The sequence below is a fragment of the Gopherus flavomarginatus genome, chromosome 10 (genome assembly GCF_025201925.1).
Source record: "Gopherus flavomarginatus isolate rGopFla2 chromosome 10, rGopFla2.mat.asm, whole genome shotgun sequence".
Lineage (NCBI taxonomy): Eukaryota > Metazoa > Chordata > Testudines > Testudinidae > Gopherus > Gopherus flavomarginatus.
In genome coordinates, this window is record NC_066626.1 from 78045063 (window position 1) to 78064971 (window position 19909).

At 44.6% G+C, this 19909-nt stretch overlaps 1 protein-coding gene across 2 annotated transcripts in view; it reads left to right on the forward strand.

Annotated features, from left to right (window-relative positions):
* Positions 1-19909, forward strand: part of XRCC5 (X-ray repair cross complementing 5) — an 88177-nt gene that overhangs the window by 57990 nt on the left and 10278 nt on the right. The window contains exon 17 of one of the 2 annotated variants that reach the window (XM_050917052.1): positions 6006-7374. The exons of the other annotated variant lie outside the window; for it this stretch is intronic. Within the exon in view, the coding sequence (XP_050773009.1) occupies positions 6006-6028 (23 nt within the window). The 3' untranslated portion in view covers positions 6029-7374. Of the gene's footprint in view, positions 1-6005; positions 7375-19909 lie in introns of those variants that run through there. 2 annotated transcript variants of the gene reach the window in all.

A 19909-nucleotide genomic window follows, 5' to 3' on the forward strand; every position in this document is an offset into this window, starting at 1 on the left:
TAGTGATTGCATGTTAGGAACAGTACAAGTGAGAAAGAAGGGGCTTTGAAATGCTGGGAAATGAGAGAATCTGCTATTTTTAGTGGGAGGGGATTGGGGAAAGATTTTCACTTATATTGGATCTTGAATTCCTTCTATGAGACCTTGCTTTTCCTTTACCCCCACGATCCATTTGTTGGGACTAGCTGTGCTTTTCTTCTGCCCAGGTAAACGCAGGGCTCCTACCTTGGTTGCTGCCCCAGTAAGAGGCACTTAGTCAAAGTGCAGCCCATAGAGTTGTGCAAGGAGGCTCATGGTTGCCAGCTTATTTATGGGTGTTTGGCTGCTGGAAGCTACGTTCTTGGAATGCATTCGTTGTTCCCTCTTGATCCAAGCAGCCTGATCTCTTTTCTGACCTGGGCAGTCTCCCACAACCCCACGTCCATATTAAGGAAGGCAATTTCAGGCTACTCTATTTTTTGCGAAATAAATGCGGCAGTCAATATTAGCAGCGGTAAAGCAGAATAACTACCAAAATGCATGGAATGCCACCGTTAGATGTGCTGATATAAAAGCATATAAGGTCACTGTTAAGATTTTGCATTATAGTGTAAGTTGGATGAAATTGGGTATGTATTGCTGCCTCTAGGAGATAGAATTGAAAGCCTTATGGAGCATGTTAACAATAGTGTTGGAGGCAAAATTAAGATGTAAAGGGCTGCACAAATTTTTCTGCTTATTATTTTCATTCTTTTAAGGTTTTGAGTAGATGAGGTGTGTCCTGCCACAACCTATTGCCACTAAATGTAGTGTCTGTTTGCTAATCAAAACAAAAGGTATCTGCACAGTGTAGTTCATGGGTATTTCACTCAATTCTTTGCACCTTTGAAACATAAATTGATGTGTATGCTAAGTTGTATATACATTTATGAATACAGTCTGTTAAAGCTTATATCACTGTTTATTGCCCAAAATTTTGATAGTTAAAACTCACTTAAATTATAAACAAATGTCCTGGTTTTTTTAAATGGTTTTTAATTCAAGCAACCAGCAGAAATCCCCTCATTCAGAAATGTTATTTGACATGGTGCTTCCAAATCTCAGAAACATCAAAATGCAATGGATTATACCGTAGGCCAAAGTGGGATCCAAATAAAAACCATAAATAAAATACTCTGTTGCAGCAATTAAGTAAATCATATAGGAAAGGGATTTAAGCTACAAATACTAAAATCTGCATAATGGACATACTGAAAACTATTTATATTTAAGGTTATATTTAAACTTGTCCGTTATTCAGTAACTGTCCCTGAAGTGGTTGCCACCTGTGTTTGGATGGCTTTTGTCACTTCCAGCAATCTGCCTTTGTTTTGTGTATGATATGGGCTATAATTACAGGATATGGTTATATGGAATGTAGCTCAGATACCCATTAAGGAAGAGAGATGGGAGACACTGTGTAAATAAAAACGTTTTCAGCACATCCATTTTTCTTCTTTAAAGCCCTTAATAGCTTGATATATAAAAAAATTACAGACATACTTTTTAATGGCTTGATATATTGCTTTCTTGTGGTGTATAATAGTGGACTCTGCCTTAAACCTGCTGAAAGGTTTTGGATTTTTGTACTTTTGGTATCATACTTCAGGAGGGAAATATTTTTTTCTTGCAGAAAATGTGAAATGTAAACCCTCTATGCAGAGAAAGATATTTTATGTGGCATTCAAATAGTTTATTGAAAAAAGTAACCAGATACCAACCTGCATTTCATTATTTTAAAATTTGACATAAAAATGAGAGAAAAGAGAGTTTGTGCTCTATTTTGCTTCTTTATGCGGTAGAAAGGCAGAATCTCAATTTCTAATGAAAAATGGAAGAAAAAAAATGAGGAATAAAAAAAATCCTGTGATGACTGAAGACCTAGTCAAATGACGACTTCGCAAGAGCCAAGAGAGTAAAAGTGAAGCTACTAAGAGGAGAAAGGATTTTTAATCAGACTGCTTTAATATTTTGGAGAAAGAAAGGTTTTTTTTAGAAATTGAAGTTTCATAGGTATTAAAAAAGTCGTATTTTAAAAATCAACCACGCCACCACCTCCTTTCTCCGTTATTAAGGTGAGGACTCTAATGATACACATATTGTACTATCCCCAACAAGTTCTCCAGCAAAACCATTGAAGCCATGTTCCTGGTATTTCCCAGGTTAAAACAACAACAACAAAAAACCCTTCAGAAAGGCTTGACAGGATGTTTTTTGTTTTAAAGAAGTGAAGAAGGGTACAAGCTGGTCCTGTGCAGTGACTACACTAGCACTTTAAAGCTATTGCACCTTGCAAGAGTGGGCTGTAACTTTGTGGTATTCATGGAAGAAAGCAGTGTGCGTGCTAAGTAAACAGAGGGCCATGTGCTGAGTTTCACAGTATACACAATGTATAACCCTTTTAACTAGCAGAAGCCAGCTCATTGAAAGTATATGTATCTACTGGGGATGATTAGAGAATGTCCTGATTTAGACAGGCACAAGAGTTGTCCCGATTTCAAAGAGGCAGGGTCAGAAGCGCTTTCTGAGACTGGCACTCCAATTTGTTGCCAAACCATAATCATCTTAACTTTGTAATTGAAGCGTGTGTGGTTTGTCGCTGTACACTGCCACTTGTGGCTGACATGATCTGCTGTATTTGAGGAGGCCGACTTACTAGCCTGATAATTATTGCGGGTGAAGCTGGCATTTTTCATAGTCTGTGTTTTTTTTCAAATAGCTTCAGTCTCTCTTTTACTGTTCATGGCCACAAAGATGTCATTTTATGCAGGTCTTGCTCAGAGTAGGTTACAAGTGCTCAGTCATCCACAAAGAGCAGTTCCTCTAATAAGAGCTTCTGACAACTTTGTCAGTGCATGCAAATAAAATAAATTAGTTTGTCTGAGTGAAATCTAATCTTTACTCCAGGGATAGATCAGGAATTGCTTCATCTACCATTGCTTCAAAGAAAAGTCTAAAACACAGCAGGGACATTATGCACCCTGCCATCATTATAGTGCCAAAAGGGTTGAACATCATTTTACCTGGATAGACTTTTACAAGCATGCTGTCTATTCTCTAATTGTTGGATAACAGTGGACATCTTATCCTAACAGCCATATTTTCTTATAAGCCCCTAGAGACTAGGATTACTGACAGACTTGAGTTAGATTGATAAAATAATGTGCATAGGTGTCAAGGTTTTTTCCTCACTTTGAACTTTAGAGTTCAAGAAGTGGGGACCTGCATGATTACTTTTAAGCTTAATTACTAACTTAAATTTGGTACGCTGCCACCAGCCAGAAGTCAGTGTCTGGCACACTTTCTGTTCCCCCAAAACCTTCCCTGGGGAACCCAAGACCCAAACCCCTTGGGTCTTAAAACAAGGAGAAATTAACCATCCCCCTTTTTTCCCCCCCAGACTCTCCCCTCCCTGGGTTGCCTTGAGAGGCTTACACAGATCCAAACTCCTTGGATCTTAAAACAAAGAGGAATTAACCATCCCCCTCCTCTTCTCCCACCAATCCCCGGTGAGTTCAGACTCAATCCCTTGGATTCTAAAACAAGGAAAAATCAATCAGGTTCTTAAAACGAAAGCTTTTAATTAAAGAAAGAAAAGGTAAAAATTATCTCTGTAAAATCAGGATGGAAAATGCTTTACAGGGTACTCAGATTCATATAGACTAGAGGGACCCCCCCCAGCCTGAGATTCAAAGTTATAGCAAACAGAGGTAAAAATCCTTCCAGCAAAAACACCATTTACAAGTTGAGGAAACACAAACATAAGACTAATCCGCCTTGCCTGGCTATTACTTACTATTTTGAAACATGAAAGACTGATTCAGAAAGATTGGGAGAGCCTGGGTGTACGTCTGGTCCCTCTTAGCCCCAAGAGCGAACAATGAACAAAACAAAAAGCACAAACAAAGACTTCCCTCCACCAAGATTTGAAAGTATCTTGTCCCCCTATTGATCCTCTGGTCAGGTGTCAGCCAGGTTCACTGAGCTTCTTAACCCTTTACAGGTAAAAGAGACATTAACCCTTAACTATCTGTTTATGACAATAGGTCTTTTGTTTGGTTCTGTGAATTTTCCTTGCAATTGGTTAGCATCAAAAATCTTATCAGACAGCCTGCGTTGTGGCCAAAGCACAGAGTGTTTAGATTAGATGTACTGTCAGTATTCTCCTAGTAAAGCGGTATTGCTGCAGTTACATATGTGGAATTTATGGTGAAGAGCACTATAGACATGTCTAGAAATAATTAGTAATACCACGGTCACTCTTTGAGTCTTTGAGCTTGTTGCAATGTTGTCAATTTTTCTTACTTCCAAACATTGCAGAGAAATGACATTAGACAGTCAATCAGTGCGTCACATCCACATGTATAGCTCTCCGTAAGTATCCTATCCTGCCTAGGAGACTCATAGTGTTTCCATTGCTTTGCAAATCTCCTCATAAATAGAAATTATATCCCGGTTGTTTTATATCAGATTGTTTCGTGTTGGTAAGTGAATTGCTATGATGATAGATTTGCTTTGGAAATTTAGCAAATGTTCACACCAGGGGTGGTACTTTCTTGATAAGCATCTCTGTATATAGAAGTGCTGCAAAGATTATTACGGTTTATTATAAAACACTAGTATTTCTTGTTAGTATATATTTGATTTTAGTTCACCTGCTTGCTTACTACCCCAGGTATCTTTCATACATCAAAGATAGTTTGGACTTTGCTGCCAGATACACCAAAATCTATGACTGATTTGATGAAAATACTTAAGCCATTAGAAGATTTGTGTATTAAATTGCTTGGAAGTTCTCCTTAAATCTGCTCTTATCTGCAGATTATTGGTCATCCAAAGCAGTCGCTCAGCTACTACCAGTTATATCTTTCATTGTATATAGTCCATTTCTCCTCAATATCTAACTAAGCATTGTTTCTTGTATTGTGTTTTGGCCCAAACACAACACAATACAAGATTATATATGAGTGTTTATTCACTACTGCGTCTTTAAAGCAATGCAGTTCTTACTTCTTGACTACTTGGCTTGAGGACTTTAGAAGTTGAACTTGTATGTATGTTTATTGTCTTGGAACAAAGTAGCTACTGCTTGATTGATTTTGCCTGCTAAGGTGACACTTTACTGAGGTATGGTAGTTGCCTTGTGCAAGAAACTACTTGGAGAGTCACAAACAGGAGCTGAGAATGCCTTGAAGGTCAAGTTTGTGGAACCATACTAAACTAAGGGTATGTCTGCAGTACGAAATTAATTCAAACTTATTCTATTAGAATTTTCGGAAGCGATTTTATACATTCGGTGTTATGTGTCCCCACTGAAGTGCATGAATTCGGTGGAGTGCATCCACAGTACTGAGGCTAGCATTGAATGTCGGAGCAGTGCACACTGGGAAGCTATCCCACAGTCCTCGCAGTCCTCGCCCCCCATTGGAATTGTGGGTTAAGCTCCCAGTGCATGATGGGGCAAAAACATTCTTGCGGGTATTTCTGGGTGTGTGCTGTCACTCGCTCCTCCCTCCGTGAAAGCTATGACAGACGACATACTGTCAGCAGACCGTGCAATACGGTGCATCGCCCGTCTCCTGGTACTATGAATCTACCTCGCATGTCCTCTTGTCTTTCTATCTACTCTTTTATCTAACCATTTCCTGCCTTTTTTTGGCTACCGTGAACCGAGCAGCACAGCTTCCACCACAAACTCTGCTCTCCCACTCTTGCATCACTAGCTAATTTTTCCATATTGTCTGTCCTGAGGCCGCATGCAAGCTACAGAAGGCAACAATTCCCCGCCGTTTTTCGGCCATCGTGAACTGAGCCACACAGCTTTCACCTCAAATTCCACTCACACTTCCTCTGCAAACTCTGCTGTCCTGCTCTTGTAGCTAGCGAGCTTCCTGACCCCGTGAAAGTTACAGAAGACAACCATTTACTGCCTTTTATCAGCCATCTTGAACCGAACAGCTCTCCTATGTTTCGTGCCCTTTTTCCAGGATTACCCATGCAGGCGCCGTAGTGCGGCAACCACGGAGCCCACTCAGATCTCCGCTGCAGTTTGACCATTGTAAATACCTTGCGCATTATTCGGCAGTATGTGCAGTACCTGCAAAACTGAGCAAAGACGCGGCGACAGTGCTATTACTATACCGAGGAGGACATGGACACTGATGTTCCTAGAAGCATAGCAAGTGGCGATTGGGAGATCATGGTGGCATTGGGCCAGGTTCATGCCATGGAACGCTGATTCTGGGCCCAGGAAACAAGCACAGACTGGTGGGACCCTATAGTGTTGCAGGTTTGGGATGATTCCCAGTGGTTGCGAAACTTTGGTATGCGTAGGGCCACTTTCATGAAACTTTGTGACATGCTGTCCCCTGCCCTGAAGTGCAAAGACCCCAACATGAGAGCAGCCTGCACAGTTGAGAAGCGAGTGGCCGTAGCACTGTGGAAGCTTGCAATTCCTGACAGCTACCGGTCAGTCAGGAATCAGTTTGCAGTGGGCAAACCTACTGTAGGGCCTGCTGTGCTGCAAGTAGCCAACGCAGTCATTGACCAGCTGCTATCAAGGGTAGTGACATGGGGAAATGTGCAGACTATTGTGGATGGCTTTAATGCGCTGGGGTTCCCTAACTGCGGTGGGGTAATAGACAGATCGTATATCCCTATCTTGGCCCCGGCACACCGGGGCGACCAGTACGTAAACCGCAAGGGGTACTTTTCCATGGTGCTGCAAGCACTGGTGGATCACAAGGAATGTTTCGCCGACATCAATGTGGGATGACCGGGAAAGGTGCATGACGCTCACATCTTCAGGAACTCTGGTCTGTTTGAAAAGCTGCAGAAAGGGACTTACTTCCCAGGCCAAAAAATTACTGTTGGGGATGTTGAAATGCCTGTAGTTTTCCTCGAGGACCCAGCCTACCCTTTAATGCCATGGCTCATTGAAGCCGTACATAGGCACCCTGGATAGTAGTTAGGAGCAGTTCAACTATAGACTGAGCAAGTGCAGAATGGTGGTAGAATGTGCTTTTGGACATTTGAAAGCATGCTGGCGCAGTTTACTGACTCAGTTAGATCTCAGCACAACCAGTATTCCAATTGTAACTGCAGCTTGTTGTGTGCTCCACAATATCTGTGAGAGTAAAGGGGAGAGGTTTATGGCGGGGTGGGAAGTTGAGGCAACTTGTCTGGTGGCCAATTTTGCACAGCCAGACAACAGGGCAATTAAAAGAGTGCAGCAGGGCGCGCTGCGCATCAGAGAAGCTTTGAAAGCCAGTTTCATGACTGGCCAGGGTACGGTGTGACAGTTGTGTTTGTGTCTCTTGAAGTTACCCGCACCCTATATATATGAAAGGAAATGAAGTCAAAATTGTTTAAAAAATGTTCTTTATTATTTGTTGCACAACACACTGAGAGAAATCAGAACGTAGACTGGGGGAAGGGAGGTATTAGGTTAGGGGGGTGGAGGAGGAGGGAAGGACAAATCCAGAAACCAAATCAAATGTTCACATGTGCCAGCTTTCTCCTGCTTGGGTGATCTTCAGGGGTTGTGTGAATGGGTCTCCGTAGTCTCCCTCCTCATGTTCTGATGTGTCTGGGTGAGGAGGCTATGGAACTTGGGGAGGAGGGAGGACTGTTATACAGGGGCTGCAGCAGCAGTCTGTGGTCTTGCTGCCATTCCCGCATTAGATCCACCATACAGTGGAGCATGTCAGTTTGCTCCCTCATGAACTTGACCATAGCGTCCTGCCTGCTCTCAGCGCGTGTGTTCCTCCTCTCTTCGAGTTTCTGTAATGCTTTACAGGACTCTGCAATTGTTTGCCTCCATGCATTCAGCTGGGCCCTATCAGTGCAGGAGGACTGCATGAGCTCGGCGAACATGTCGTCCCAAGTTCATTTTTTCAGACTTCTAATCTGGACCAGTCTCTGGGACGGAGTAGATAGGGGCCGCGTCGAAACATTTGCACCTGCGGGAGGAGAAAAAGAGAGGGTATTTTAAAAGATACATTTCAGAGAACAAAGGGGACACTTTGGTGTGAGTAAGCCATCGCACAGGGCCGGGCAACGAAATTCAGCTTGCAGGCAGCCTAGAGGCACGTGGGGTTCTGCTTCTTCTACATTCATTTCAGTGCTTTCAAATTGCTGGGCCCCCTTTCCCATAGCAAGCAATGCCTAGTGGGTTTGCCATATAAAGGAATGGCCTGCAGGCTCTCTGGGATGACCGCTTCACATAACACCCCCCCCCCCCGCACCCACTGCGTGGCTCCGATGAGGCTTTGAGCAGGGATGAGACCTTTAAACTAAACACAAACAGCCCAGTGCAGCTGGGTTTCCCCCTCCTGCCCCCCACCGCATGGCTCTGATCAGGCTGTCACTCACAGAAGTACCTTCTCCAGGGTCATGATCTGGGAGCCCGCCTTGGAAGTAGGGGGACGCTATTGGCTCCAGCGTTAAGAATAGTTCCTGACTAGGGAGGGAAAACGGATTCCCCACTTGCCGCCTGTGCACTCTCCTCCTCCTCCTCATCCTCCAGTGACTCTTCCTCCTCGCTCCATGCAACTCCGCCCTTGCAGGTGTCTACAGACAGTGGTGGGGTAGTGGTGGCGTCACCCCCCATAATTGCATGCAGCTCACAGTAGAAGCGGAATGTATGGGACTGTGGCCCAGAGCGCCTGTTCACCTCCCTGGCTTTTTGGTACGCTTGCCTGAGCTCCTTGATTTTTGTACAACACTGCTATGTGTCCCTGGAGTAGCCTCTTTCTGTCATGGCCTTGGAGACTTTAGCGTATGTATTTACATTCCAAAAAAAGGAACACAGTTCTGCCATAACAGACTCGTCTCCCCAACATGCGATGAGATCCAGTACCTCCCATTCGGACCATGCTGGAGCTCATCTGCGAATCCGGGACTGCGTGATCTCCTGTGATGGTGGACTCTGCAAGGTCACCTGTGATGGTGGACGGTGCTGATGGTTACCTGTGCTGATGGTGACCAAACAGGAAGTGAAATTCAAAAGTTCCTGGGGCTTTTCCTGCCCACCTGGCTAGTGCATCGGAGTTGAGAGTGTTGTCCGGAGGTGTCATAAGGGAGCATTCTGGGATAGCTCCCAGACGCCAGTAACGTTGAGTTGCGTCCACAATACCTTTAACCTGGGATTGCGATCTCAATTTAAGCACTACTCCACTTGCTGAGATGGAGTACAGAAATCGGATTAAAGAGTCCTTTAAATCGAAAAAGCAGTTTGGTCATGTGGACGGAATCATTTTTTTTTCGAATTAACTCAGCTAATTCCAAATTAACAGACTAGTGTAGACCAGGCCTAAATGCCACCTCTTACACCTAAAGGTGTTAGAGGAATACTCCAGACATTCCCATATAACCATAGCGTAGCAAGTATGCACTGATAGGAAGAGTTTCAAGCTGGTAAAGACTTGACCTTAAGATGACGGAAGTCTCTGAAATGTAGAACAGTTAATTAGAATCTAATTCTTCTCGTGCTTGAGTTACAAATTGATGATCGTCATGGTGTAACAGTTCCATATGTGTTACTAGGTCCTGTAACTGTTGAGCTCTTACTCTGAGCACTGTCATTTCCCACAAATCATTATGATTGGAGCATTGGATGATTCAGGAGATTGGTTATGGGGAGGGGAGCCTTCCATCTGTGGACCAACTAGCTCTAGTTGATAGTGCCTGATTAGTTTTATCATCTGATGGTAGGTATTTTGATATGGAATCTTATCCACTAAGAACTGTATTAGGACCACAAAACAGCTGTCTCAGTTGTGCCAGTCAACTGGCAAGGAGGACAAGGGCTGAACTGAATAGACATATAGAAATTGACACACTTTCAGCTTGCGCTGCGATGCAGTGGATAAAAAGAGCAGAGTCAATCTGGCATATTTCACCAAAGGTAGAAGCACTAGTAAATGTATCTTCTGACAGAGAATGTCTCCTGCATTGACAGATTAACTAGATAAATTAATTGCTCTTCTCCTTCTGTAATATCTGATTCTGTAGTTTGCTAATCATGTAATCACTTAATTCATTATATAACACAATCAGCTGTACCATGGAGAAGAAGTAGGGAAGACCAAAACTTCCTGGTGGTGAGAGGGAAAATGCTGACAGCTGTGACTGCAGGTCAGGGTAACCCAGGATTTCCAGCTCCTGCAAAATGTAGTAGTCCTTCTCGTTAGATAGAAAAATTACGAAAGAATATATCACACCAGTGGTCTGAACTTGGTAAAGGCTCTCAGTTTAGATAAGGTAAGGTGTCCATTCTAAAGGCCCTCTGTGTTTGGGGCCCTTATATGGTACATCAGAGACCAACTCTACAATCAAAAGACCCCAAGACAGCTATGCTTTTCTGGGACAGTTCAGCTAATTGTGTCCAGGATGAAGCTTGAGAGGCCAGAGGTAAGGTATTCTTAGCCAAGAGCCCCCATCTGTGGAACAGCCTAGAGCAGGAGATAAGACTGAAGGACACCTGACTCTTATCAGAGCGTGTTGCAAAACTCACCTTTTGGCAAAAGCACAAAGGCCTTCCCATGACAACCAAAACCAAGGAATCATAAGAGTCATAGACTTTAAGGTCAGAAGGGACCATTATGATTATCTAGTCTGACCTCCTGCACAATACAGGCCACAGAATCTCACCCACCCACTCCTGTAATAAACCCCTAACTTATGTCTGAGCTATTGAAGTCCTCAAATCATGGTTTAAAGACTTCAAGGTGCAGAGAATCCTCCAGCAAGTGACCTGTGCCCCACGCTGCAGAGGAAGGCAAAAAAACCCCAGGGCCTCTGTGTCATAAACAGATAGCTAAGGGTTAATGTCTCTTTCACCTGAAGCACCTGACCAGAGGACCAATCAGGAAACCGGATTTTTTCAACTTTGGGTGGAGGGATTTGAGTGTCTGAGTCTTTTGTCATCTGCCTGCTTTCTCTGAGCTTTGGAGAAGTAGTTCTACTTTCTAATCTTCTGTTTCTAAGTGTAAGGACAAAGAGATCAGATAGTAAGTTCTATGGTTTCTTTTCTTTGGTATTTGCATGAATATAAGTGCTGGAGTGCTTTGATTTGTATTCTTTTTGAATAAGGCTGTTTATTCAATATTCTTTTAAGCAATTGACCCTGTGTTGTATCATCTTAATACAGAGAGCACATTTGTATGTATTTTTCTTTCTTTTTATATAAAGCTTTCTTTTAAGACCTGTTGAAGTTTTTCTTTACTTCAGGGAAATTGAGTCTATACTCACCAGGGAATTGGTGGGAGGAAGGAATCGGGGAGATCTGTGTGTTGGATTGCTAGCCTGATTTTGCATTCCCTCTGGGGGAATAGGAAAGTACTTTTTGTTTCCAGGATTGGGAACAGAGAGGGAGATTCACTCTGTTTGGATTCACAGAGCTTGTGTCTGTGTATCTCTCCAGGAGCACCTGGAGGGGGGAAGGGAAAAAGGAGTATTTCCCTTTGTTGTGAGACTCAAGGGATTTGGGTCTTGGGGTCCCCAGGGAAGGTTTTTCAGGGGGACCAGAGTGCCCCAAAACACTCTAATTTTTTGGGTGGTGGCAGCAGGTACCAGGTCCAAGCAGGTAACTAAGCTTGGAGGTTTTCATGCTAACCCCCATATTTTGGACGCTAAGGTCCAAATCTGGGACTAGGTTATTACATGAGTGGCAGCGGGTGGGAGATAGACAGAATCCAGAAGCCAGTAGGAATATTATATTTTTCTTTTCTCTGCTAAGGGCTTTTTAGCAGAGAGAAACAGTTGGTTTTAAAAGGGAACCAGAGAGAATTTTTTTTTCTGCTCTCTCTGGCAGTTTGTGGCTTGCATGTTAAGCGAGAAGCCATTAAGAGACTGTTGAGGGTCTTTTGTCATGCAATAGCCCTCCCATTAGGAGGCAAGTACCAGCACTTATATGCATGCAAATAAAGTGGTTTTTCTGGTTTCCCTTCATTGAACATTAGCTAGAGAGAGAAAAGGAAAAAAGCACTGTTGCTAGGCAGACTCCAGGAGGCAACAGAACCTGCAGTTCAGAAGATAAACACCGGAGGGCACCCCAACACAAGAAAACAGGAACCATGACTTCTAAGGCAAAAATTGACGCTGAAGAACAAATCAAAGAAGCTGAACACAGGCGACAACTGGAAATAAAACAAAAAGAGATGGAGATGAAAGAAAGAGAAGAACAGATCAAAGAGGCAGCCTACCAAAGAGAACAGGCAGCCTACCAAAGAGAACAGGCAGCCAAAGAGGCAGCCAAGGAGGCAGCACACAAAAGAAAACTAGAAGAAGAAGAGGTGGCCTACCGAAGGAAACAAGCAGAAGAAGAGTTGGCCCACCGCCGAGAAATGGAAAAGCACCAAAAAGAAATGGAAAAACAACAAAAAGAGAATGAAGAGAAGGAAAAACAGAGAAAACATGAACTGGAGTTGGCAAAAGCTGGGCTGCCTGTGCCAGCCAACCCTAACAACCCGGCGCCCATTATTGCTCCACAGCACAGGAAATTTCCCACCTACAAGGCAGGTGATGACACCGAGGCCTTCTTGGAAAATTTTGAAAGAGCCTGTCTTGGGTACAGCATTCCCGAAGACCAGTACATGGTAGAATTGAGGTCACAGCTCAGTGGACCTTTAGCAGAGGTGGCAGCTGAAATGCCTAAGCTGCAAATGAATGACTATAAACTTTTTCAAACCAAGGCCAGATACCGAATGGGGATAACCCCAGATCATGCCCGTCGGCGTTTCAGAACCCAAAAGTGGAAACCCGAGGTGTCATTTCCCAAACACGCCTACTACATTGCAAAAAACTATGAGGCCTGGATAACAGGAAACAACATTCAAACCTTGGAAGAACTGAACCTCCTCATACAAATGGAGCAGTTCTTGGATGGTGTTCCTGAAGACATCACACGGTACATACAAGATGGAAATCCCAAAGATATCGCTGAGGCGGGGGAAATTGGAGCCAAATGGATGGAACTGGCAGAAAGCAAGAAAGCTACTGTCAAGGGGAACGATTACCCCAGGGGGCACACAGACCATAAACCCTACAACCGAGGACAGCCAAAGACCCCACATACCACCCAAGTAAAGCCACAGACACCCTACCCTTCCACCTCACCAGTCTCCAGTAACTCACTTCGGCCCAGTGACCCATCAGATGGAAGATGCTTTAAGTGTAATGAACTGGGACATATCAAGGCCAACTGTCCCAAGAACACCATGCGAGTGCAATTCATTACACCACCATCACACCAAAGATCCCCAGGCCCGGATGCCTCTCAAATACCTTTGGAGCGAAGGGAAAATTTGAGAGTGGGCAGAAAGAAGGTTACTGCGTGGAGAGACACGGGGGCACAAGTGTCAGCTATCCACCAATCCTTCGTTGACCCCAAATTCATCAACCCAAAGGCCAAAGTTACAATTTACCCCTTCATGTCACAAGCTGTAGACTTGCCTACAGCTCAACTGCCTGTCCAGTACAAAGGCTGGTCAGGAATGTGGACTTTTGCAGTCTATGACAATTATCCTATCCCCATGCTACTGGGGGAAGACTTGGCCAACCAGGTGAGGCGGGCCAAGAGAGTGGGAATGGTTACACGTAGCCAAACCAGGCAAGCTTCCAGACCCATTCCTGATCCTGAGCCGTCCACAGAGGCCCCGTCTGTGTTACCAGAGACCCAGACAGAGGTAGTGGACCCGGATTCCATGCCTACCACTGAAACAGCCACAGCATCTCCAGTCCCAGGCCTGGAACTGGAACAGCAACCAGCACCAGCAAGTGCAACCACATCTTCAAACTCAAAGCCAGAGGGCGCCAGCGAGCCAGAACTGGCAGAAGCAACAGACAGCCATACCCAAAAGGCTCAGCCAGAGCCTGAAATACCCTCAGGTGCACCAGCGGAGAGCGGTTCACCAGCAACGGAAACAACCCCATCACCTACATCGCTTCCAGAGGGACCAAGCCCAAGTCCACAGTCTGAGGAAGAACTGGTGACCCCAGCCTCAAGGGAACAGTTCCAGGCTGAGCAGGAAGCGGATGACAGCCTTCAGAAAGCTTGGGCGGCGGCACGGAGCACCCCACCGCCTCTCAGCTCTTCTAATCGATCCCGGTTTGTTATAGACCAAGGACTTTTATACAAGGAAATTCTTTCTGGTGGACACCGGGAAGAATGGCAGCCGCAAAAACAGTTGGTGGTTCCAACTAAGTACCGGGGGAAGCTCTTAAGCTTAGCCCATGATCATCCCAGTGGCCATGCTGGGGTGAACAGAACCAAGGACCGGTTGGGGAAGTCCTTCCACTGGGAGGGGATGGGCAAGGACGTTGCCAAGTATGTCCGGTCTTGTGAGGTATGCCAAAGAGTGGGAAAGCCTCAAGACCAGGTCAAGGCCCCTCTCCAGCCACTCCCCATAATTGAGGTCCCATTTCAGCGAGTAGCTGTGGATATTCTGGGCCCTTTCCCAAAAAAGACGCCCAGAGGAAAGCAGTACGTACTGACTTTAGTGGACTTTGCTACCCGATGGCCAGAAGCAGTAGCTCTAGGCAACACCAGGGCTAACACTGTGTGCCTGGCCCTAACAGACATCTTTGCCAGGGTAGGTTGGCCCTCTGACATCCTTACAGATTCAGGGTCTAATTTCCTGGCAGGGACCATGGAAAAACTGTGGGAAACTCATGGGGTGAATCACTTGGTTGCCACCCCGTACCACCATCAAACCAATGGCCTGGTTGAAAGGTTCAATGGAACTTTGGGGGCCATGATACGAAAATTCATCAACGAATTCTCCAATACTTGGGACCTAGTGTTGCAGCAGTTGCTGTTTGCCTACAGGGCTGTACCACATCCCAGTTTAGGGTTTTCACCATTTGAACTTGTGTATGGTCACGAGGTTAAGGGGCCATTACAGTTGGTGAAGCAGCAATGGGAGGGGTTTACGCCTTCTCCAGGAACTAACATTCTGGACTTTGTAAGCAACCTACAAAGCACCCTCCGACACTCTTTAGCCCTTGCTAGAGAGAACCTAAAGGATGCTCAAGAAGAGCAAAAGGCCTGGTATGACAGACATGCCAGAGATCGGTCCTTCAAGGTAGGAGACCAGGTTATGGTCTTGAAGGCGCAACAGGCCCATAAGATGGAAGCATCATGGGAAGGGCCATTCACGGTCCAAGAGCGCCTGGGAGCTGTAAACTACCTCATAGCATTTCCCAATTCCTCACTAAAGCCTAAAGTGTACCATGTTAATTCTCTCAAGCCTTTCTATTCCAGAGACTTACAGGTTTGTCAGTTTACAGTCCAGGGAGATGATGCTGAGTGGCCTGACGGTGTCTACTACGACGGGAAAAAAGACGGTGGCGTGGAAGAGGTGAACCTCTCAACCACCCTGGAACGTCTGCAGCGGCAACAAATCAAGGAGCTGTGCACTAGCTTCGCCCCATTGTTCTCAGCCACCCCAGGACGGACTGAACGGGCATACCACTCCATTGATACAGGTAATGCTCACCCAATCAGAACCCCACCCTACCGAGTGTCTCCTCATGCCCAAGCTGCTATAGAACGGGAGATCCAGAACATGCTACAAATGGGTATAATCCGCCCATCTACCAGTGCATGGGCATCTCCAGTGGTTCTGGTACCCAAACCAGATGGGGAAATACGCTTTTGCGTGGACTACCGTAAGCTAAATGCTGTAACTCGTCCGGACAACTATCCAATGCCACGCACTGATGAGCTATTGGAAAAGTTGGGACGTGCCCAGTTCATCTCTACAATAGACTTAACCAAGGGGTACTGGCAAGTACCGCTAGATGAACCTGCCAAGGAGAGGTCAGCATTCGTCACCCATGCGGGGGTGTATGAATTCAATGTCCTTCCTTTCGGCCTTCGAAATGCACCCGCCACCTTCCAGAGGCTGGTAGATGGTCTACTAGCTGGACTGGGAGAATTTGCAGTTGCCTACCTCGATGATGTGGCCATTTTTTCGGACTCCTGGCCCGAACACCTACTACACCTGGAAAAGGTCTTTGAGCGCATCAGGCAGGCAGGACTAACTGTTAAGGCCAAAAAGTGTCAAATAGGCCAAAACAGAGTGACTTACCTGGGGCACCAGGTGGGTCGAGGAACCATAAACCCCCTACAGGCCAAGGTGGATGCTATCCAAAAGTGGCCTGTCCCACGGTCCAAGAAGCAGGTCCAATCCTTCTTAGGCTTGGCCGGATACTACAGGCGATTTGTACCACACTACAGCCAAATCGCTGCCCCACTGACCGACCTGACCAAAAAGACCCAGCCAAATGCAGTTAAGTGGACTGATGAGTGTCAAAAGGCCTTTACCCAACTTAAGGCAACGCTCATGTCTGACCCTGTGCTCAGGGCCCCGGATTTTGACAAGCCATTCCTAGTAACCACAGATGCATCTGAGCGTGGTATAGGAGCAGTGCTCATGCAGGAAGCAACAGATCACAACTTCCATCCTGTCGTGTTTCTCAGCAAGAAACTGTCTGAGAGGGAAAGTCACTGGTCAGTCAGTGAAAAGGAATGCTATGCCATTGTGTACGCCCTGGAAAAGCTACGCCCATATGTTTGGGGACGGCGGTTCCAACTACAAACTGACCATGCTGCACTAAAGTGGCTTCATACTGCCAAGGGGAACAACAAGAAACTTCTTCGTTGGAGTTTAGCTCTCCAAGATTTTGATTTTGAAATTCAGCACATCACAGGAGCTTCTAACAAAGTAGCTGATGCACTCTCCCGTGAGAGTTTCCCAGAATTCAGTAGTTAAAAAGTGTTCTTAAAATGTACTAGGTTATTACACTCTGCCAATCTGCCCTGGAGGAAAATTCCTTCCCGACCCCAAATATGGCGATCAGCTAAGCCCTGAGCATGTGGGCAAGACTCACCAGTCAGACAGCCAGGAAAGAATTCTCTGTAGTAATTCAGATCCCACCCCATCTAACATCCCATCACAGGCCATTGGGATCACAACAAGAGAGAGAGAGATAGCTGGTGGGGAGAAGTAAAAGAAAGAAATAATAAGCTAAACTGTCAAACATAGCAGAGTCAAAGAGCAGAATCCACTGTGAATGGCTTTGTGCGAGCCTTAGTTACTGTGTTCAGCTCTATCTATCTAATGGCAGCCTAAAATCAGTCGCTAGATAGACTAGCCAGAGCAGGGACTGTGGGGCACTTGTGTCCTTGCATGTAACATTCGTTAATCATTGCTCCTCTGTCTGAGGACAGACTTGTTTTTGACCAGGCTTTGCCATGATAGTAAAAGACTCTCACTTTAAATTATGGTGCAGCCCCTTCCTCACATTATAAAGTTGCATCATGACACAATTTGGTTTTTTTTTAAGTCCCTTAGGACAAATCTCATGAAGTAGCAGTCCAAGGTTTCTAGCATGTAAAACTCCATGTTCTGATGCCTGCGAATGCTACAGAAATTTAAAATAAAAAAAAAAGAAAGAAAGAAAGAAAAAGAAATGTAAAAGAATAAACAAAGTGTCTGATAATTCCTAGCAGTGTGCAGGAATCATGCTGACAATAAAGACTTGTATTATACTCTCTTAGTGCCTGGGGTTTTAATTTAACACATCAATGAAAAGCCAGCATTTAAAAGGAGAAAAAAAACCCAGCAGGACTTGCTTTTATTAGTGCAATTTGTAAGAAATTAGAGAACATTTAATGAGAAAATCATTAAGCATGAAAAAATGGACTGACAACTTGTGGAGTTCGATTTAGTTTGTTACTGGTAAAATAAATAAATAAAAGTATTGTGACCATCCTGTATGGAGGAGAGGTGAGCCTTTTATGTATTTAAATTCAATTTTTTGTGCCATCAGTCAAGCATTGTACAGAACCATGGTACATTTCTTCCTCTATGGACACCATTGATTCAACAGATACCAAGGAGAGGGTGGGATGCCTCTTGTTTTACAACTGTTGTCATTATAACTATTGTCCTTTAAACTAAGTTCAGGTGAGTGTTTTGCGGAACATGAAACCAGTGGCTAGGTGTATACATGCTTTAGAACCTGGAGAAGAGTGAAAGAAGAGTAGAATACAGATTCAGCAGTTCTGGAATCTTCTGTTTTTCTCTGACCCCAAACTTACCCAGTCCTACGCTTCTTGGCTTTTCCCAGTGGGGGTCTCAGCCAGGGGCCTGGTGACCCTTGGAGGGAAATGAGCAGGTTTCAGGGGGTCACCAAAATAAACCAGAGAGAAGGGCTGGCATTAGACTCTTGGGGCTCATGGCAGAAAGCTGAAGCCTGGCCCTGCTGCCCAGGGCTGAAGCCAGGGCCTGAGCTGCAGCCTCCGAGGCTTGAAGCCGAAGCAACATAGCTTCGTGGGGCCACCTGTGGCATTGGACCCCATGCTGTTGCCCTGCTTGCTGCCCCAGCTTTTAATCTATTGGCTATGCAGAAAAACAGTTGTGGTGACACAAGTGGGCTGTGGAATTTTTAATAGCATGTTGGGAGAGGGGCTCAGAAAGAAAAAGGTTGAGAACCCCTGCTCTAGCTGACCTCAGCACACCTTGGGGTTGATGTCCATTGCTTTCATAGAATCATAGAACATCAGGGTTGGAAGGGACCTCAGGAGGTCATCTAGTCCAACCCCCTGCTCAAAGTAGGGCCAATCCCCAGATAGATTTTTACCCCAGTTCCCCAAATGGCCCCCTCAAGGGTTGAACTCACAACCCTGGGTTTAGTAGGCTAATGCTCAAACCACTGAGCTATCCCTCCCCCCCGTGAGATAAGTTCAGGTGAGTGTTTTGCAGAACATGAAACCAGTGGCTAGGTGTAAAAATGCTTTAGAACCTGGAGAAGAGTGAAAGAAGAGTAGAATACAGATTCAACAGTTCTGGAATCTTCTGTTTTTCTCTGACCCCAAACTTACCCCGTCCTACGCTCCCTCCCTTTGGTGAGATAATCCAATGGAAAATCAGTACCATGTGTTGTCATATAACAAGCTTATGTCTACTACATGTAAGAGAGTTAGGGGAAAATCCTGTCTTGCCAGAGGGACTGGGGTATGCATCATAAGTAACAAGAGAGAATAATTTATTGGTTATTGTGTGTGGCCAGTAGTTGCCATGGTGTGCTGAATGCTGTCCAAATAAAGAAGGCATGATGCCTGCCCTGACAAGCTCACACTCTAAAGATAGACAAGTAATCAGAATGAAGGGGGAAGAGAGGAGAGAAGCAACTAATATATGATTATTCTAACAAATATATATAGAAATAAGGCATGTTAGTTACACTTACTACTTAAATTCTTTTTTAGCCTGACGGTATGCTTGGACTGTGGTTTCCTTGAAAGCACCTGTTAAAATATTTTATGTTCTCAGTTCTAGCAGCTTTTGAGTAACTGGTTATGTAATTTGTATGTTATAATGTTATAGTGATGATGGTCTTTATTAGCTATTAATGGAAATTGTAAAAGTATTATCATTTACTTTAGTTATTATCCTGAATTGCAATGGATTGGGACTTGCAAGTATGTACATATAATGTATGTTTCAGCAGACTGAACAGCACTTATGCTAAACAAGCCTTAAAATACAACACTGCTGAGTAAGTAAGTCAAAGTAGAATGTTTTTTGTGACTTGTTATATATTGTACTTGCGTTTTAGTTTCATAGGTGTTGTAGATGAAATATGAAATGCTTCCGAATTTGAAAACTGAATAACTTCTCCTCATCCATCTCTGGTATTTTGTACTTCACAGCATTTTTTGTCACTGGGAATCTTGTGCATTTAATAGTATTACAGAGTATAAGCTCTGGAGAAGAACCAGAAGAGCAAAACTGTACCTTGATACTTATGCAAAGGGAAGTCCTTCATCTGGTTACTAGAGCTGCTGCTTAGCTGGCAGAGTTATCCTGGGTATGTCCCA